The sequence below is a fragment of the Dryobates pubescens genome, chromosome 34, assembly GCF_014839835.1.
Source record: "Dryobates pubescens isolate bDryPub1 chromosome 34, bDryPub1.pri, whole genome shotgun sequence".
NCBI lineage: Eukaryota > Metazoa > Chordata > Aves > Piciformes > Picidae > Dryobates > Dryobates pubescens.
Window position 1 is genome coordinate 4,185,206 of NC_071645.1, and position 20,526 is coordinate 4,205,731.

General features: G+C 52.7%; 1 protein-coding gene across 4 annotated transcripts in view; it reads right to left on the bottom strand.

Moving 5' to 3' along the window:
• Window positions 1-2,519: 2,519 nt before the first annotated feature.
• ARHGAP32 (Rho GTPase activating protein 32) overlaps window positions 2,520-20,526 on the bottom strand; it is a 191,773-nt gene continuing 173,766 nt past the window's right edge. For all 4 annotated transcript variants that reach the window (XM_054176227.1, XM_054176225.1, XM_054176224.1 and 1 more), the window contains 10 exons: window positions 18,527-18,671; window positions 18,091-18,173; window positions 16,123-16,230; window positions 14,522-14,667; window positions 12,919-13,120; window positions 11,851-11,996; window positions 10,426-10,500; window positions 8,452-9,306; window positions 6,865-7,754; window positions 2,520-5,810 (listed from right to left, as the gene is read on the bottom strand). In XM_054176227.1, coding sequence (XP_054032202.1) covers window positions 3,537-5,810; window positions 6,865-7,754; window positions 8,452-9,306; window positions 10,426-10,500; window positions 11,851-11,996; window positions 12,919-13,120; window positions 14,522-14,667; window positions 16,123-16,230; window positions 18,091-18,173; window positions 18,527-18,671 — 4,924 coding nt within the window. In that variant the 3' untranslated portion in view covers window positions 2,520-3,536. The remainder of the gene's footprint in view (window positions 5,811-6,864; window positions 7,755-8,451; window positions 9,307-10,425; window positions 10,501-11,850; window positions 11,997-12,918; window positions 13,121-14,521; window positions 14,668-16,122; window positions 16,231-18,090; window positions 18,174-18,526; window positions 18,672-20,526) is intronic.

The window sequence follows — 20,526 nt, forward strand, 5'->3', positions numbered from 1 at the left end:
TGACCCCTTCTCCCCTCCCCCCCTCCCCTTCAAACGATGAGCGTAGAGCGAGGAGCTCTGGGTAGATGGAGGCACAGAGTTGTGGGCAGTGTGTTGTGGGTGCTTCTGGATTTCACCTGGTAAGACTCTTGAGTGTAAGACTTTAGAGGGGCTAGGTCCTCATTACTCACCCAACATCTGCACTCACCCTTTGCCAAGGAAGGTCTCCTATGGGTCACACCACCTGCCTCCAAGCAGAGGTGAAATCCAGAGCTGGAGGACACCACTGGACCCTAACTCTTGTGTGAACTAGGGAGGAAGTGGGCTGAAAGCTTTGGAAGGGGCAATCTAGTTTGTGGCAAGTGTGAGAACCAAGACAGCTGCTTGACAGCTTGCTGGGGATATGGTTAGGCAATAAATTACTTGTTCTGAGCAGGATTGGACTTGCAGTAGAGCATTGTGCTGCTGTCCCATTGCTCTCTCCCATCCCTCTGCTAGGACACAAAGAACTGAACTACCAACTTACCTCCAGGCCATCCACCTCAGACACCTGGTGCCACCTGCCCTCCTCACTCTGGTGTACAACTGCCCTTCCTAACCTCAGCTATGGGGTTTGGGCAGACACAGCTGGATGCTTTGCCTCTGTCATGGATCAGTCAATGAGGATGGAAAACTCTTCCTAAGGACCCTCAGGTTGAGCACAGTGCAAGAGCAGAACTGCATAGATCACAGTATGGCTTTGCAGGGGGTGGACGTGGGGATGGCTGCTGAACTCTACTCCATGTTCAAGCTATGGGCAGAGGCAATACCAAAAGAAAGGTGCTCCTCTGCAGGATCACCTGGGAACAGCTGGTGCCTTAACCTTGTGTGGGTGGTGTTTGTGTGCTTGTGGCTCAACACTGGCGTACAGAAGTCACTTTGGGTTCTCTGAGAGCTCCCAGCCCTTGCAGCGTGTGCTGATGTGGCTGGGTGGAGGGATGGGAGGATGCCGGGTCTTGAGTTTTCTGCTGTGGGCCTTAATGAAGACCACCTTATTCTCAAGGGTAAGGCTGTTTGTAGGAACCATCTAGGTGTAGGGGTGTGTGCTTCCAGAAGCTCTTTGAAAACCATGGGATGAGAAGGTGCTTAGCACCTGGCACTTCACACAGTGCAGGGAGCTGAAGAGCCCAGGCTCAGGAACAGAAGTTGTCCGGGGATGGCACTTGATGTCTAGAGTGGCTTTGAGGTGGAGGTTATGGTTAGGAGGAGCTGGGCTCAGCCTCCTCATAGCAGGAGGATAGTCCTGGTTAAAGGATAGTCCTGGTTAACATAAGGCCAAAGAGGAGATGAGGAGAGTTGCTGCAGGGGGCAGGATTGGGGGGGTTAAGGCTTTCATGGAGAGAGAGGTTTGACCTACAGCTCTCATTTACCTGAATCCCAAATAGCCTGAACCAAACGCATCAGCCCTGCTTCAGCTGGAGACCTCAGCAGGGAACTGTCAGCTGTGGAGACTGTGCCACAGTGGTCGAGGACTGGAAGAATTCTTAACCCAACACATGCCTCTACTGAGAGAGCACACACTGCAGCTGGACTCCCTTGGTGAGCTTCCACCAAGGAGCCTGCACAGGTCAGCCCTTCCTGGGAGCTAGCCAGCAACGTGGACGGGGTGGCCTCACCAACACCCAACCCCTCTACCTGGGGCGATTGGGGTCACCTGGATCCCAGTGCTGCTGCTTTTCCATCTCTTTCTCAATCCTGACTGGCACATTTCTTTCTTTAAGACTTCAGAACAACCCTTCTGAACAAAGGGTTTAAAACAACAACATGGGACCCTGGGGTCCCCAGACAAGCCTACAAGGGAAGCAAACAGCTGAAGACTGGTGAGCAACTAGCAGCAGATTGTCCTCATGGTTTAAAAGCCCCTCCCAAAAAAGAAGCCACAAGATTTTTTTGTTCCCACACTCATCTGAGGTCCCTTTTAACTTGCTGCAGGACCTCTGGGTTTCTAACAAAACACCAGAGGTTCACAAGAGTTCTTCAGGCAGAGGGAGCAGCTTGGGAACGTCTCAGTGGATGTTTCAGAGCTCCCCAATCTCAAAGCCTTGCTGGCAAGCCCTCGTGGGATGGATGTGCTTCACTGATCAAGGTGGGCTTGTGGTGAGTCCTGGGGGGGCTGAGATGGGGCCTGGCTTCTTTTACAACATAGAAAAGCTTTTAAATACCCCAGGACAAGGTTCTGAGCATGTCAGGGAGTGCACTGGCCTCTTGTCCCTACTACAAACTAAATACTGGGAGGAGCTATGCTTGCAATACTCTTTCACAGAGCACAGGCTACTGGTTGCAGCTGCTCTGTGACAGGGATCCCCTTGCCCAGGCACGACCTGAAGGTTACAGGAAGCAGTGTCCTGTAGAGCTTCAGTTTAGGAGCATTCCCTGATCCATGAGCTGCAGGATCTGGCTGATCACAGAGTTAACTCATCACTTACACAGTCGCTCCCAGCTGGTAAGTTGGGCTCCAAGTGAGAAGCTGGACATAATGCTGGAGAGATTTTGAGGGGGGGTTAGGTCTTCTAGTTAGGTAATGTTTTGGGTAGAGATGACACTGTCTGGCCAGCCATGACACGGTATTAAATCATCTGGACTGTAGGTAGCCTTAAGAGGAACTGGCATGGAATGGGTGTGCTGTCCCCAGCCGTGTGTGGATGGGTTTGTGTTTCATTCCTTTTGATAGGAGCAATCCAAACGTGCCCTACTTGGCTTCCAGGGCTGCTTGCAAGAGAGGAATTTTAAAGCCATTAATGTTATTTGAGTTCTTGTAGTCAATTTGATTTGGTTTCTGGTAGGCAGGAGCACAAGTGATTAAAAAAAGAAGTGTGGGGTGTATTTTGAACTGGCCTGAGCCTATCCCACAGGCTTGAAGTCAAAAACAGGCTCCCACCCACTTCAAGGCAACTGAAGTGGATCTGCTATGCCTAAGCAATAATTTGCAAAGGAGAGGCAGGACCTCAGCATTTATGAAGAGAATATTTGGGAAGGCTCTTCCCCCTGGCCAGCTGAGTAACCTCAGAGGGACCATGTCAGGTAGACCCTGTGCTGGAAGCTAGCAGTGAGATGGGCAGCTCACTACACATGGGGAGAACAGCTACATGCACAGTCCATCATGCACAGGACCATGGAAGCATGGTGAGGAAGCGGTGGGAATGACCAAGGTCAAATCCTTGGAAGGAAAGACTTTTTGTTTTCCTTCCCTCCCTGCCCCAAACAGCATCACTTTCAGCTCTGCCCAGCCTCTCTGGCAACATCTGTGTGCCAACAGCCTGCCCTTGCCTTCCAGTTGTCTCAACCTACGTGAACAACCTATTACCTCTACTACATAAAAACAGTGAGTGGTGGTGGGGCTGCTGGGGGTGGAGGCCGAAGGATGGGGGGTGGGGAGGAGGTCTGCTTTGCTCATCGGGGCAGGGTTGGGTTTGGTTTTGTTTTCCATCATTGAAAAAATAAAACAGTCCACTGTCCAGCAGAGGCTGCTTAGACTCTATCCCTCCTTTTTGTTTTTTAATCCCTCCCCCCCATCCAGCTCACTCAACGTGGACCTCTGTCTCGGGCCTCTGCAAGCACAGCTCCGTCGGGAGGAAGGCTCCTTGGCCCAGGGCCGTGGCGTAAGTTCTACTGTGCACGTGGCTAAAAGCGGGGGGCACAAACCCCCCGCCTCCGACGTAGCCCCCTCTTTGGTGCTGAGGCATGGTATGGTAATCCTCCATGTTATCGTACTGGGACACCACAGTCATAGTGCTTTGGCGTTTCCCAAGGGTTTGGTAGGGGTAGAGGAGGGCAGAGTCCCTCTCCATGCTTTCGGGGTGCTGCATCCTGAGGCTGTGGCTGCGTTCGGGCTTGGGCGGGGGCGCCATGGGGGGGGCGGCGGCGGCGTGCTCCTCCTCTTTGTAGCAGTCTCGGGAGTGCTTCTCCATGGGTGGCGGGGGCCTGGCTCGAGGCCTCTCCAAATCCGGCCTCTCCTCCGCCAACCTCACCTCCTTGTGGTTCAGTCTCAGGGTGTCCTGGCTCGCTGGGATGTACTTCCCGCCCGGGTGCTGGTAGGCCATGGGTTCGGGGGGCTCTGGGCCCCCTTTGGGCCTGTAGTCAGGGTAAGGGGCTCCGTTTTTGGGCTCGGAAGGCTGCCTATGGCTTGCTTCCTGCTGCAAGTGCGTCCTGTGCTCGCTGGCGTTGCAGCCCGGCTCGTGCAGCTTCCTGCTGCGGATGCTGCTCTGCTTCTGGGGCAGGGAGGGCTTCTCGGGCTGCCCGTTGCCGTAGGTGCCGTGGTAGTGAGCCCTGTCCAGCTCCGGCTCGGGGTGCTGCAGGTAGTAACGCTCGTCCCCCTCGGGTGTCGCCGCCTTGGCCGGGTACCTGCCCTCCTTCCCCTCGGCCACGGCCAGCAGCCCGCTCTTCCCAGGGTCCGACTTGCTGCGCAGGTGAACGACGTCCAGGCCTCCCAGCTCCTCCGGCAGCAGCGGGGCCACGTTGTCGTACTGGGACATCAGCGGCCCCTTGACCTTCTGGCGCGCGCGGCTCTCCCGCCGGATGGACTGCATGCGGTACTTGTCCATGTCCTCCAGGTCCCAGGACACGTACATGTGCTTGACGTCCGGGGCCGGGGGCACGTCCCTGCTGATGAAGCTGTGCTCCTTGCCCGCCAGGTGCGAGATGAGGCCGCCGCGAGGGTAGGCGTTGAGGCTGGGGTAACGGTACAGCCCCTTGCCGGGCAGCCGCGAGGCGTAGGAGGTGAAGTCTCTGCCGGGCAGGGGGTGGAAGGGCCTGACCCGCACCGTGCTGTAGGGGTCCAGGTCGTAGAAGCTGCCGTCGGCCGCCGCGTAGTAAGAGGCAGCAGAGGAGCTGGAGTAAGGGCTGTAGCGGTAGTGCACCCTCCCGTTCTCGAAGTAAGGCTGCAGCTGGGTGACGTGGTAGTCAGAGTGGGGCTGGTATGGCTTGTACTGGTAGAGGGGCCGCGGGCAGAACACCGGCTCGTCGTCCGGGGGCACCTCGGTCCGCGAGATGGGCACCGAGCGGATGGCGGAGGCGGCGGGGGTGGGGACGTGCAGCGACTGAACGCGCCGGATGGTGGGGTAGGGCGGGGCGTCCTCGGCGGCGTAGCCGGCGCTCCGCAGGCCCGTGGGGCTCACCGAGGACACGAACTCCGTGCGGCTGCGGGGTTTGGAGTGGAGAGCTGCGCTGCTCTTCCCTTGCGTGGTGTAGGTGTTGTAGCGAGTGCCCACGGAGGTGGGCGTCTCGGAGCGAGGCGGGTAGGCTGGGTGCTGCTCAGGCTTGCCGTGGTAGGAGAGGTGAGGAGGGACGCTCTCGGGCCTGTACTGGTGGACGGAAGCTGCTTTGTGGTGCAGGTAGCCCTCCGGAGCCGGGGGCTCGGGGATGCTCTCTGGTTTGGGGTGCGGCACGTAGACGGACTGCAGGGAAGCGTGCTTGGGAGGGGGAGGTGGCGGAGGTGGTGGTGGCAGCAGGGCTTCCTCCACCGAGGAGGCCAGCATGGAGGAGGAGAGGAAGGCGTGGTAGTTGGAGTTGTTAATGGCCTCCGTGTTGTTCGAGTGCATGGCGGCAGCGATTTTGCTCTCCAGCGTTCTGACGGGCGGCACCGGGGGAGCAAAGCCGTAGGAGGAGGAGGAGTGAGTAGGGACGGACTCGGAGCGCAGGTGCAGCGGGGGTGCCCTCGTGGGCTCCCGAGGCTTCTCCAAGTGGCTCTGGTGGCTTGCGGGCACAGAGGAGGAGCAGCGGGCGGTGGAACTACTTTCTGAGACAAACCCGGGTGTGGGCTCAGGCGGCTTTTCAGGTGCTGATGTGGCCCATACCTATAGAGAAGCAGCCAAAAGTTAGATGAAAGCACCTTCTCTCCCCTCCTACTCCCCTCAACTCTGGCCTACTGAGGCCACAGCTTAAGGACTGGGGCCAGTTCTGGCCTCCCCAATTTACTAGAGACAGGAGAGAGTCAAGCAGAAGCTCTGAAGATGATGTGGGGCCCAGAGCATCTTTGTAAGGAGGAAAGGCTGAGGAACCTGGAGCTGCTGGGCCTGGAGAGCAGCCTGAGAGGGGATCTGATCAATGCTCAGCAAGAGCTGAAGGGCCCTGAGGGAGCAAGAGGATGGGGCCAGGCTCTTTTCAGTGGTGCCCAGTGACAGGACGAGAGGCAACAGACACAAACTGGAACCCATCTGGACCCAAACTGTTCCACACAGATAGGTGGTGAAAAATCTTTACTTTGAGGGTGCTGGAGCCCTGGAGCAGGCTGCCCAGAGACGTTGTGGAGTCTCCTCTGGAAAGATTCCAAAACCACCTGGACATGGTGATCCTGGCCAAGCTGCTGTGGGTCACTCTGCCTTAGGAGCGGGTTGGACTGGATGATCTCCAGAGATCTCCTTTCAAGCCTCACCATGTTTGGATTCTGTAACTGGGATGTTCCCTTGTGTTCATCCAGGAAATTCTGCCCTGCTTTCTGGAAGGCTGTGTGTGCCATACACGTGGAATTCCTAATAAGCCATGGAAGCACAGACTCAGGGAGTCATAGAACGCTTTGGGCTGGGAGGGACCTTAAAGATGATCTAGTTCCAACCCTCTGCCATGGGCAGGGACACCTTCCACTGGACCAGGCTAATCAAGGCCTCATCCAACCTGGCCTTGAACACCTCCAGGGAGGGGGCATCCACAGCCTCCCTGGGCAACCTGTGCCAGTGTCTCACCACCCTCACTCTAAAGAATTTCTCCCTCATCTCCAGGCTAAATCTGCCCTCCTCAAGCTTCCATCCACTCCCTGTCTCCTGTCCTTTAGGACTGCGTCTGACTCTCCTAGATCTGAGCCTCCTACAGCTACAGGTTCACTGTGCAAGGCTGGTGGCCATGTCCACATACCTGGCTGGAGCCGCTGGGTGGCTTTGCAGAGCCTGCTGGCACTTGTCCCATGGCTGCCTGGTGATCCTGCCTCTGCGCCTGTGCAGGCTGGCCGGCGGGGAGGGCTCGCTGCGCGGCGGTGCCGGTGCCATCGGCCTGAGCCGGGGCTGGCCTGGGCTCGGGGGCTGTTGGCTGGATGGTTGTTAAATAAGGGATTGGAGCCGGGGCGCTTTTCTCCCCGGCTGTGACAGGAGGAGACTGCAGTTTGTCCTCGGCTGTGCAGCTAGGAATGTGGTGCTGGTCCCCAGACAGGCATGCACGGAGCTGGGGCTTATCTACAGGCAGCTCCGCTGCGGGAGCTTCCCAGTCGGGCAGAGGGCCTGCAGCGTGGTGCTGGGTGTGCTCCCAGTCCCCGGCATGCGAGGGGAAGGGATCTTTGTCCCCCACTTTACCAGGCTGGAAGCTGGACTGCTCCTGCTCTGCATCTCTGCTATCAGGCATGTCCCCAGGCATGCCCGTGTGGAGAGGTGGGGGGTCCTGGTTGCCGGGCGCACCCGGAGGGTGGTTCTGCTCCCCGGCCGTGCCGCTACCTTGGCAATCCTGCTCTACTGCTGCACCGGCCTGGAAGTGAAGTCGGTTCTCGGGCAGACCGGAATAGTGGTGGAGCTTGTCTGGAGCACCAGCGGAGAGATGGAGCTTTTCTAGAGCTGTGCCAGCTTCAGCCTCTCCGTAATTTGTGCTTTCAGAGTGAGCATCTCCTGGCCTTTTCTGAGACTGAGCGGACGCTTGCTGTGCGGACTCGGCTAACGCTAGGGCTAGCATGCGCGCTGCGTTTTTCGGAGGAGGAGGAGGGATAAGAGACACAGAACTGACGGGAACAGGATCCTGGGGGGAGTCGAGGGCAACTGCTCCTAATGGGGGGAAAATCGAGAGAGAGAGTGATTTTATATGTTACCCAGTAAGGAGAGTGACCTACCCTTACATTCAAAAAAGAAATAAGAATAGATGCTTTTCCACACTGCCACAGTGGCAACTCCTCCTGACGTGAAACACTCTATCCTCCGTCTCACATGCAAGGGCTGCTCAAACAGCACAGCAGTTCAGCACAAAAAGGATGGGGGAAAGGAAAAAAGTCAAACCAAAGGACACAAGAGATTGTCTTAAAGGCTCCTCTTGCATTTCTAGAGAGGTAGGAAGGAGGTAGCAGAGAACGAGACACCCTTACACAATTTTGATCATAAGGTGGGAAGGGTCCCTTCTTCAAGTGTTGGCAGAGGTTTTACTTCAGTAAAAGACTTAGATGGTTTATTGGCTGAAATGGTTGAGGGCATGCTAGAGAGCTTCACGTATGACAGGATGAGGAGGGGGGGGAAGAAAAAAACCCAACAAAACAGTGGTGTAGAAAGAGTTATGGAAACTTAGCCGAGGTCTGTGTGATGTAGGGAGAAGGCAGAGGTTAAGAGCTTACTGATCTGCACAGCCCTGCGAGACACTCGTGATCAGAACTGGTGGGCAATCCCCTCTCCTACAAGGCACGCAGAGGAGGACGTTTCTGAGAGCAGGTCCCCTTTGGAACTTAAAGAAAGAATGGAGGAAAATGCACTGTACCTGGCTGTGCGTGTCCACTGGGTACAGTCTTATTCTGACTGCTTGACATTGGTCTCTCCCCTTCTTCTGGCAACTCTGGCTTGCCAGCAGCCACTAGCTGGGCATGCTGCAGCTCTTGGTGGGCTCCTTCCCCTGCTCCTGTTTCACTGTTTTTCAGGGGCAAGGACATCTGGGTTGGGGACCTGTTTGTGATTTCAGTGATGCCAATGCCTTTGCTCCAGCTGGAAGCAGAGGAGTTTCTGGATGTGATGGGCACTCCTCCCACGGTCTCTGACGCACGGCTGGGCAGGGTGAAGGAGACAGGTTCTGCTGCAGTCAGTGGTGGAGACTTGAGGGGCTTCCTCCCCATCTTGGGGGAGAAGGTGTGGGGTTTGCAGGCCTTCTCCTCAGTTGGGCTCAGGTCCAGAGTAAAGAAGGGACTCATCCTCTCCTGGAAAGGGGAGACCGGCTCAGAGCTCGTGGCACTGCCTGGTGTCTGGGACTGGCTGCCTGATTCTAAATCCTTCTTTAGCAGGCTTGGCTTGTCCTTATTGATGCCAACTGACTCCATCAGGGATGTGCTGCTGTCCAGGCACTCGGACTCTGCTTGGGGTGGGCTGCACTGGAAGGACATGGGGTCAAAATCCAGGCTAGCGACTCCGATATCCGGGGGGCTCAGGTCCACATCTTCAGAGGATCGAGGGGAAATGAGGGCAGGAACATGGATCAGGCCCTCGTCCCCATCGCTGTCGTCATGGGGCAGGTTGTCGTAGGAGTTGCAGCGGTTCATGTTCCCCAAGAGCTCTCCGTTGAAGGAAGCAGACAGGGCATCACTGCTGGACCTGGGTCTCCTGGGTCGGAACAGTTTGGATTCACCTAGGAAGGAGCAGACAGAAATGAGTTGGTGCCACAAGCTGACTGTCCAGGTGGTGGCTGTAAAGCAGTCCTAGGGCAGCGTGAGAGGTGCTCACCTGGGCAACTCAAACACTAAAGTCATGCTCTTAGCAGCTGCTGTACTCAGCACTGGTTAAGCCACACCTTGAGTACTGGTTCCAGTCCTGGGGCCCTCAGTTTAGGAAAGATGTTGAGTTGCTGGAAGGTGTTCAGAGAAGGGCAACAAAGCTGGGGAGGGGTCTGGAGCACAGCCCTGTGAGGAGAGGCTGAGGGAGCTGGGGTTGCTTAGCCTGCAGAAGAGGAGGCTCAGGGGAGACCTCATTGCTCTCTACAACTCCCTGAAGGGAGGTTGTAGCCAGGTGGGGGTTGGTCTCTTCTCCCAGGCAACCAGCACCAGAACAAGAGGACACAGTCTTAAGCAGCACCAGGGGAAGTTTAGGCTGGAGGTGAGGAAGAAATTCTTCACAGAAAGGGTGATTGGCCATTGAAATGTGCTGCCCAGGGAGGTGATGGAGTCACCATCACTGGAGGTGTTTAGGAAGAGCCTGGATAGGGTGCTTGGTGCCATGGTTTAGTTGATTAGATGGTGTTGGATGATAGGTTGGACTTGATGAACTCAAAGGTCTTTTCCAACCTGGTTAATTCTATTCTATTCTGTTTGCTCAAAGCCTCTGACAGCAGCTGCTGGGTCTGATTTAGTCTGACACCAGCAAAAGCAAAGCTAGCTGGAGTGTGCTGTAGAGCTAAGTCATGCTCAGAAAGCATTTTCCTTCCCGTCTTTTCCACCTCAGAAGAGCAAGAGGTGGTGGAGGTGGAATGAAGAGAAAGAGGAGGAATGAAGGTGAGCAGTGCTGCCTGCACCAAGGCAAGAGGTTTGGCTTTGGTCTTTTTTCACCTTGAAAAGGCAAGGCCTGAAGAGCATTTCCCTGTGACACACATCTGTGTGGGGCAGCGGCAGTACGCTGCTTCATCAATTAGCAAGCCCAGCTCTTCCTGGAGGGGTGGCAAATTGTGCTTTGCTGGATATCTGCAGTCAGCAGTGTCAAACTGCCTTGTTTAAACCCAGAGAGATGGGAAGTGCAGGTGCAGCCTGTGTCTTACCATCCACGGCGTGCAGGGAGGTCAGAGATTCCTCGCTCTTGGCCGAGCGCAGAGTCCCGCTGTCTCCTCGGCCACCTGGGGAAACGCAGCCAAGAGAGGGCAGAAGCTGAGTTATCACCAAATATAAAACCAGTTTTAGATAATGGTGGCAGGTAAAACCCAAGTGGGTTTCTAGCCATGGCACAGCTGTCCTCAGAGGAACTCTTGTGCTTTTTGGGTTTTTCAGGTTTTGGTTTTATTCCACAGCCCTTAAAGAAAAGCTTTGTCCTGGTCTACTCTTACTAGTTTTGCTGGGTGAGAAATGTGCAGCCCTGTTTTATTGAGTCATAGAATGGATTGGGTGGGAAGGGACCTTGAAGATCATCCAGTTCCAGCACCCTTGCCATTGGCAAGGAAAACCTCCCACTAAACCAGGCTGCTGAAGGCCTCATCCAACCTGGCCTTGAACACCTTCAGGGAGGGGGCATCCACAGCCTCCCTGGGCAACCTGTTCCAGTGTCTCTCCACCCTCACTCTAAAGAATTTCTTCCTAATCTCCACTCTACATCTCCCCTCTTCAAACTTCAATTCATTCCCTCTCGTCCTACCACTACAAGCCCTTGTAAAAAGTGCTTTTTGTCATGGAATACTGGCTTATGGAGGTCCTTTTCAACCCATGATGTTATATTACCAGACAGGTGGCAATTAGAAAAGACTAAATCATCCACTGGCTTTCAAATGCCTGATGAGACCTCATCTGGAGCACTGTGAACAGCTCTGGAGCCCTCAGCACAGGAGACCTGATGAGTGGATTCAGAGGAGGGCCATGAAATGGATGGAGCAGCTCTGCTACAAGGACAGGCTGAGGGGGCTGGGGTTGTTCAGCCTGGGGAGATTTAATAGTGGTCTTCCAGTACCTGAAGGGGGCTACAAGAAGGCTGCAGAGGGACTGTTTGCAAAGGGCTGCAGTGATAGGATGAGGAGCAATAGATTGAAATGAGACAAGAGCAGATTTAGGTTGGACGTTAGGAACAAGTTCTGCACCATCAGGGAGGTGGAACACTGCAACAGGTCGCCCAGGCAGGTTGGTTGGGGCCCTATTCCTGGAGCTATTCAAGGTCAGGCTGGACCAGGCTCTGAGCAACCTGCTCTAGTGGAGGAGGTCCCGGCTGACTGCAGGGGAGTTAAGACTAGATGACCTTTGGAGATCCCTTCTAACCCAAACCATTCTATGAGTCAATGAAAAGCTGCTTTGGGACAAGCTTTAGAGGTCTGTGCAGGTTCTGCTCTTGAGCCAACGTGAGCTCCATTTAGCACGGACAGCAGTTCAGTGCAGGTGTTATGCACGGCTTGAACGCTAGAAGGAGCTACTGCCCACCGAAAAGATGAACTCTGCTGCAGGCGAGTCCAGAGCGTTTTGGAGGCTGCAGCTGCAGCCTCACTCACCTGCCAGGGCTATGGCTTTCATCTCCGAGGGCTCGCTGGGGTTGCGCTGCAGTTTGCGCTTGGACACCGAGGAGGATTTCCCCAGGTTGAAGAAGGAACGCCAGCTGCCAACTGGGGACTTCTTCATCTTGCTGGGTGGCCTTTTTCTGGAGTGAGAAGGCAGAGGGAATTACTGGAAGGGAAAGCTGTGTCCAGATCCTGCTACTGGTCGTTGGTTATTCACACTCTCTGCTGCGAGAAAGCCTAGGAGGTCAGTCTGTGTAAATTGGGCTAGATGGCCTTTAAAGGTCCCTTCCGACCCTCCAACCCAGCCCAGTCCCTGATTCTGAACAGCTGAGGATGTTTTCATCCTTATAGCTCAGCCCTAAAGTTCTGCTGTGTGAATTCCTCCAAACTGCCAAGCAGGTGCACTGCAGGTGGAAAAAGAAGCTCCAGCTGTGGTGCTGAGGGCCATGGTTTAGCACCAGTCCTGGTAGGACTTCATGATCTTAGAAGTCTCTTCCAACCATAAGGGATTCTGTGATCCTTGTGCACTACAGCAGTAGAAGGGTGGTTAAACAAAGCTGGCAGATGCAGCAGTTCTCTGAGGAACTGTGCAGCCATCACAGATATTCAAAAGCATCTCTCACTCATGCTGTAAAATCACATTTACCTCCTCCCACTGCCATGTTTCATTCCTAGTGCTGTCAAGTCTGTCCAACTGCTCCACTTTGAAGGGAACTTGGGATGTGTTATAGGCACTGAGTCCTGAAATCTGGAAAACCCCAATGTTTCCAGGTGTTCAGCCTGGAAATGACTCCTCTGTGCCCATGATGAGTGCAGGCAGCTATATGCCTCACAGCTTTACACATTCAATGATCAATCTGCTAAAAAGGAGGGAGTGGGGCAAAAGTTTTATGGCTAAACTAAGTCCACCAGACAATGGATGGCCTCACAGAGTCCAAAGCAGCTGCAAAAGTGGCTACAACAGCTCATGCACAACTAGTGTAAGTCAATAGCATCAGGGTTCTGTTACAATCCCACCCCCCCCCAGTGATGACACGTGCTGCAAAGGAAATTGGTCTCTACCTTTCAGCTGGGAAGTCTATAACTGTGTGGAATTTCCCCTGCAGAGCTGCAGGGCCTTCACCCACTTCTATGTACTTGCTGTCTGCCACGATGGGAGAGTTGATCTGGGCTTGTGTCCGTGCCTGTGCCTCCTCCAGCGTCAGCAGCTTTGTGGAAGGGGAGGACACCAGCAGAGACTTGGGTCGTGATAAAGAGCTGTGCCCTGGAAAGCAAAACCACAGGAGAATCAGAAACCAGCAGGCCAGAGATCAAAGCTCTGGGGCTGTGTGTCTAGGGAGGGGCAGTGTTTGTCCTACATCTTTTGTTATCCCAGCAGCTGCAAGATGTGGTCAGAACAAACCATTTAGTCAGAGGGATGTTTATGACAACAACAATTCTGTAATTGAGAGCAGCTCAGTGTATTTTAAAAGGGGGAGGAGGGAGAAAAAGGCAGAGGGAAGCAGGTAGGTTAGAAACCGTCACTGCTACACTTAAGCTTCACCTGTGAGCAGGCATCTGCACAGAAAAGGATGGGTTTCCTTCTTCTAAAGCAAGGTTTCTGTCATTCCCAGGTTCCATCTCTTGGTGCAAGAGGAAATGCCATCTGTGACTGAAGCTGCCACAAACTCCTGTGCAGATGGACACTGCAAACAGACCCTAGCTGTGTGTCCTGCCCTTGGCCTTTCCACAGCTTGTGCCTGGCTTTGGAGATGAGCATGTGGATTTTACTAGAGGTAGTTGCTGTTGCCTCCTGCTGCTAGATCTGTTAAGTCAGCTCCGTGTTGAGGAGACTGCTACAGAGGAGCAACCTGGTCTAGTTGTAGAGGTCCCTGTGAACTGCAGAGGGGTTGGACCAAAAGCAGTCTGTGAGCCTGTTGGCTTTTGTTTGCCATTGCTTATTGTGCAAGTATTTACATGGCTATTGTCACATGAGGGAAGGGGTGTGGAGGGAAGCACATCACCTCACTCTTCTGGTTGGTTCCACTCCTATCACTATCCCTTTAGCACGTAATGCTCTGGGCTTGGGGCAGAAAGGTTGGAAGCTGTGCTCAAAACCAGCATCTCTTGGAAGCACTGAAGAGGTTGATGCAGAGCCCTGCTGCACTTTGCTGCTGGGCTGTGAAATGGCCTGACCCTTCTCCTGGTCAGTTTTGTGTCAAAGCACAGTGAATGGGAATGACCAAGTCATTAAACAATTAGCTGAATTTCCATGGTCCATACTAAGCCTGGATAATTATTTGGCTCAGGCACTCAGCGTGCTTATCTCCTCCTGGCAGAGCTCAGCTGCTGTGGGCTGTGACTGTTCTGCCAAGCCAGCCTCTGACTTCAAACTGCCTTCCAGCAGGAACAAAAATTGGAATGGAGGTAGGGCTGGTTTCAACGTGGGGAGCAGCCAACAGAGTGGAAATCCAGCTGCCAGAGGTGGTGGGATCTGCACTGCCTGGGCACATCCAAGAGGAAGGGCAGGTTATTACAGCAGATGGCACACAGGGTCAAACACCATAACCCTGGGAATCTCTTCTCTGGGCTATAGTGAAAAACGTTTTAATTGCCCCACAGGAGGTTCAGAGTACCCATTAAGTGTCTGCTACCTTTTTCTGCTCAAGTGGAGGAAGCCACATACCTGCTCCATCACGTATGACCGAGCTGAGCTTGGAACTGAAGAGGACATCCACGTGGTTCAGGATGAACTCCACAACTACCGACTGGATTCGCACCTCCATGAAGGCAGCTGTCCCGCTGAAGCAGGCAGACTCAATCTGCTTTGACCTGAAGAAAAGGCAGGTGGAATAAAGCCCCAACAGCCAGAAGAACAGAGGAAGATGCTCTTTGGGGAAGGCTCAGGATGTGGTGAGTTATTGTGCCTGGTCACTCACAAGGACAGGGCGTTAGGGGTAGTGAAGAGATTCACTCGGCAGCCATCCAGGCTTGTGGTGATCCACCAACAGGCTTTGGCAGCTTATAGATTCATAGAATGGGCTGGGTTGGATTGGAAGGGACCTTGAAGACCATCTAGTTCCAACCCTATCCTGTCATGAGCAGGGACACCTTCCACTAGCCCAGGTTGCTCATCCAGCCTGACCTTGAACACCTCCCTGGAGGGGGCATCCACAGCCTCCCTATTCCAGTGTCTCACCACCCTCACTGGAAGCCTCATCAAAGCATTACTCAAAGAACTGCACTGACTGGGGTGGTTCATATCTAGGTGTTGGATTCAGGTTGTAGCTCTCCTGACAGAGGAACACTGGGTTTGGAAGGGGAACAAGAGTGTGGAGGGAAATTAAATGCATACACCAAATGGAGAGCTTTTGCATAACTGATTTCCAGGCACTGTGAAGAGCAGTAGCAAACAGCCTCCTAATGGGATTTTTCCCTCTAGCAGGGAATGTTTCCAACTGGTCCTGCTCTGCAAGGACCCCAATGTTCACAAAAGCAACAAGAGATCATTTGACTGCTGGTGGGTGAGCTGCCAGCAAGGAGCAAAGAGCTCACCCTCATTAACTGCACACAGGGGAATCAATGACTCAGATTTCTCAGGTTGGTGACTGAAGCAATTCAGAAAGCAAGACAATGGAGGCCAGGGCAAGTTGGGCTTTCTTAAAAAGCAAAGTTTTTATGTCACACCATGCATTTTAATGCACATTCAAACCCCAGATTTTAGGGGACAGATTTATCCACAATCATTGCCCCAAGTTGGAATTTTTTGCAGCCAGAAAGCTGCCAAATTAGACTCTCACTGGGAAATCAGGGAGGGCAGTGATCAAACCTTCCTGGATACACTAAGCAGGAGAGGGAAAATGATTCACAGAACAGAATACCAGGTTGGAAGGGACCTCAAGGATCATCTAGTCCAACCAATGATCACCTAGGAGAGAGGCTTAGGGGTGGGGGCAAATCCTTCCTTGCCCCTCTGGAACGGTAGTCAGTGGAACTGCATCCTGGTGAGATAGAACAATGCTGGGGTGATCTCTCCAGGGGGTTATTCTTTGATTAGGTGGTGTTGGATGATAGGTTGGACATGACGATCTTGAAGGTCTCTTCCAACCTGGTCTATTCTATTCTATTCTATTCTATTCTGTTCTATTCTATTCTATTCTATAGCAGTGGTTCAGGAGCTGCCAGTTGGTCTCAAGCCCTTGCTTAGAATGACTTCCCTCTGGAAATTTTACAGGAGGACAAGGGATAGGAGTGAGGGCCAAAGGGAGGGAAGAAGTGAGACAGTACCTGAGGAGGTTTGGAGCCCAGACAATTGCTAAGTTCTTGGTGTGCATGTTTGTGATGGAGCAGTAATCAGCGAGTCGAGATAAATGCCTCATTAGGAACTCCAGTGTCCTGGAAAACAGGAGACAGGCAAATGTTCAGCACCAATGAGCAAAGCCAGGCTGGGATGTACAAAACAAACCCCAGATCATTATTTCCTTTTGGTTTCACAGCTTGCAGAAGAAAAATATAATAAAGTTGAACTATGTGCCCTAAGAGGGATGGTGAAGTCATCTTTAGCAAATGGCACCAGGGTGGGATGAGGAGAGTCTCTCCTCATCTGTAAATGAACAGAAGGTCAAGGAAACTGCTTTCAGTCCCAGGGCTAGAGCCAGCAAACGTGGAGGTGGACAGGAATGACCTAAATGCCACCAGCCCAGCAGGATGTAGAAGCAGAGTGTCCTGGAGCTTCAGCGCTCGGCTGCTCTGCTGTAGCACTGCACAAGGGAAATGGCTGCTTGGTGTGGTATGAGACAGCACTGAGGGAGGGCTCCCTTCTTCTTGGGTGGGAAGTGCTCTGGGGCTCAAAGTTCCACAGGGGGACAAGGCCTGGCATGAAGATGGATGTTTCTGGCTGGAAACAAAAGGGACGTCTCCAGCACTGTGCACAGCTCTGCTCCAGCTTTTGCTGCCAGAGCCTGGTACCCTGCATGGACCTTCTCATCAGAGAGAAGCAGCAAAATCATCTTGGGCTTGTTTTCTTCAAGCAAACCTCAGGACAGCAGGAGAGCAGCAGCTCTGTTCACCTACATGACTTGGCATCCCAGTGTCTCCTGTGCCCCCTTCTCTGCTCGAAGCCTAAGACACACCACGGCATCACCACCTTCAAGTTAAACAAATCTGGTACCCCATGAAGGAAGAGATATTGCAAGGAAAAGCTGGAATGCCCCAGAGAAAACCAGATGAAGGTGATGGCTTATTTTTGAGAAGGTCCTTTGCAAGGCCCTGTCTCATTAAATGACAGAAAGAAAATATTGCAGGCAGTGTCATGTCTGGTTTGGGTGACACTAATTAATGTTATTTAAATAGCAAGTAGCACATGGAGCTTAGAACACATTAGTTAAACACTGTAATTAAAGATTAATGCTCATATGATGTCATTTTAATATCAGTAACCTATATTAGAATGAGGTACAGCATTACACTTCCCCAGCTAATCACCACAGCTATCAATAATGAAAATTCAAGTAATCATTAGCTCAAATAATTGCAACTAATTATCAATAACCAAGTGTTTCCATGTGTTACAACTGGCCATCTACAGCAGTCAGGGTACAGAACCATAAATGCTTCTGGAAACTAAGATAGAATGCAATAAAACCTCCCCAGAAGCAGCCAGGTGATGACTCTCACCAAATCTCAGAGGGGATCTCAATAACCAAGGACCATTTGCCAAGGGTAGTCACTGGAAGAGGACAGGTGTTCAAGACCAAGGCATTAGGAGGGGGATAGCAATCAATTATTGGTGTCTATAACCAGGAAATGGTGTTGGGAGGGGACACCAATCAATACCTGGCATTGGGTTGGGAGGGGACACCAATCAATACCTGGCATTGGGAGGGGACACCAATCAGTACTTGGCATAGGGAGGGGACACCAATCAATATGTGACTTATGCCTTTTCCCATAGCCTCTGATAACTGTTAATAACAGAGGCCATTAATGTGTTAATTTACTTACCCCAGAGTCTTTACTGCCTCTCACTAATTAGTTATCAATATTGATTGAGTTGATCAGATAATGACAATCAGTTGGTGTGCTTTAAGCACTGCATGGTGGTATGCAAAGCACGGAGTGTTCCCCTGCTAACGAGCTCATTAAGACATCCATCACCTTCCTGGCACCGTGTGACTCTCTGGGGTGGGAAAGCTGGAATGGCCTCACCTTAGTTCTGGAACAGCAAGAGAAAAGCTGTGGGAATTCCACACTCACCTGTAGTGAGGAGGGGGCAGCTGCTGGATGACATCATGGATCTTCACCAGGCGTTCCTCGTCCGTAGCAGCAGAAACAGCATCCTGGAAGAAGGCAGGAAGGGGATCAGCTGCAAAGCAACTCAGTGCCTGCCACCCCATCTTCTCCTCAGTAGCAAGGTGGATTTTGTTGCCATTATCAGAATTCCAGTGTGGTGGGGGTTGGGAGGGAACTTCTGGAGACCACCCAGTCCAATCCCCCACCTGAAGCAGGGCACCCACAGCAGCTTGCCCAGCATCACAATGGCCAAGGTGGGTTTGGAAGACTCCACCACCTGTCTGGGCAGCCTGCTCCAGGGCTCCAGCCCCCTTGCACCAAAGAAGTTTCTCCTCATACTGCAATGGAACAGATGAAGTCACAGTGGAGGGGGAAGTGGAAGGGATCACCTGACACTTACTGAGAACTTCTCATAGAGTTGGTAGGTCAGCAGAGGGTTGGGCAGCTCACGGAAGTACAGCTTGCAGAGGGAGCCCACGCAGTGGATGTCTTGGATGTAGATGTCCTTGGTCAAGTCAGGGATCTGCTCAGAGTCAAACTCATGGCTGGAAAGGAGAGCAGAGAAATAAACAGTCAGGAATTTCCTTTCCTTTTCCTTTCCTCTTCCCCATTTCTTTACTTGCCTTCCTTTACATTTCCTTTTATGTTCGTTTTTTAGAATAGAGTAGAATTAACCAGGTTGGAAAAGACCTTTGAGATCATCAAGTCCAACCTATCACCCAACACCATCTAATCAACTCAACCATGGCACCAAGTGCCTCATCCAGTCTCTTCCTAAACACCTCCAGGGATGGTGACTCCACCACCTCCCTGGGCAGCACATTCCAATGGCCAATCTCTCTGTGGAGAACTTCTTCCTAACATCCAGCCTGAACCTCCCCTGGCACAGCTTGAGACTGTGTCCTCTTGTTCTGGTTGTCTGGGCGAAGAGACCAACCCCCACCTGGCTACAACCTCCCTTCAGGGAGCTGTAGAGAGCAAGAAGGTCTCCTCTGAGCCTCCTCTTCTCCAGGCTAAGCAACCCCAACTCCCTCAGCCTCTCTTCTTTTCTCCTCTTTCTCCTTTTCCTTCCTTTCCCTTCCCAAAAGACAGTGAAAGAAAAAGATAGAGAAAGAAAAAGATAGAGAAGAAAAGGAGAAAAAAGGAAAAAAGAAAAGGAAAAAACCCCCACACCCAGCCACCCAGCTCTTCCCTGTGTAGGTGTGGGGCTCTGATTTGCCCTTTTGTCCTCCTTTTGAATTCTTTTTTTCACTCCTCCCCTGAGTAATTCCTGAAGACCCCTGCCACACACTCTGCTTTCCCTACCAGCCAAAGGAGGAGACTACTGCCCTGCTAAAGACCCAACTCCTGTCCTGGAGAAAACAGCCCATGTGGAACAAATCCTTTAACTTCCTCTGCAACCCAAAAAACCAAACCCCAAACCCAACAACCCACCCCAAACCCCTTTAAATCCAGGAGATCCCAAACTTCCATGTGGCCCTTCAGAGCACTGCCTCAATTCTAAGGACACTGCAGCTCTGCCCTAACCCTGGCAATGTGTTTATAGAGCTGGGAACTCCAGCAGTGTGTCTTACATGAATCAAACCCCCAGCAAAGTCTGGCGTGATTGGGATGAACAAGGACAGTGCCTACAAGCTGTGCCATCTTCCCCCTTCCTTTTGTCTTTGGAACATCTCAGAAGGAGGCTGTCTCTTGCTCCTCTGCACTACTCCAGGGATTGAGGCTATTCAAGTGCCAGAAAAATACTTTTTAAAGCACCTTTGGAAAAACAATGAAGGAGAAAATGGTCTTGGCAACACACAGGGACAAAAATGGACTGGGGCACAGATTAGAGATGGTCAAAATAGTGAATTAAAGGGATGGAGCTGGAGCAAGGGCAAAATGTTTTATTCAGCCAAGACTGCTGTGGGCAACAGCTACAATCAGAGTCTTTGGAGCCTGCACATCAAAGCCTCAGGAGCAGAGGCTTTCAAATGGAAGTTGTTGTGATAGGAAACAGGATTAGGCTGAACCAGAACAAGCTCATCCATACAAGGGTTTGCACAGCAACCAGCTCAAACCTGGCCACTGAGCTGGCACAGAAAGGATGTCCTTCACTTGGGGGACAGCCCTTGGCTGCTTGTGGGATGCCATGAGCCTGGGACATGCATAGAATTGGTCACATCCCACTAGGTTCTCTCAGTCCCTTCACAACCAAACGTGGCATGCAATGCCAGGAGGAAAAGCAGCCTCACAAAAGGATACAGCCCAGTTACTGGGATGAGGACAGCTCTGAACTGGAGAGGACACACAGCCAGCCTTGACCTGCACAGCCAGGCAGCGTGGCAATGCCACCCACTGACAACTATGTGAGGATTCTTTGCATGTTGTTCGTTAATTGCCAATATGCCACCACAAGGA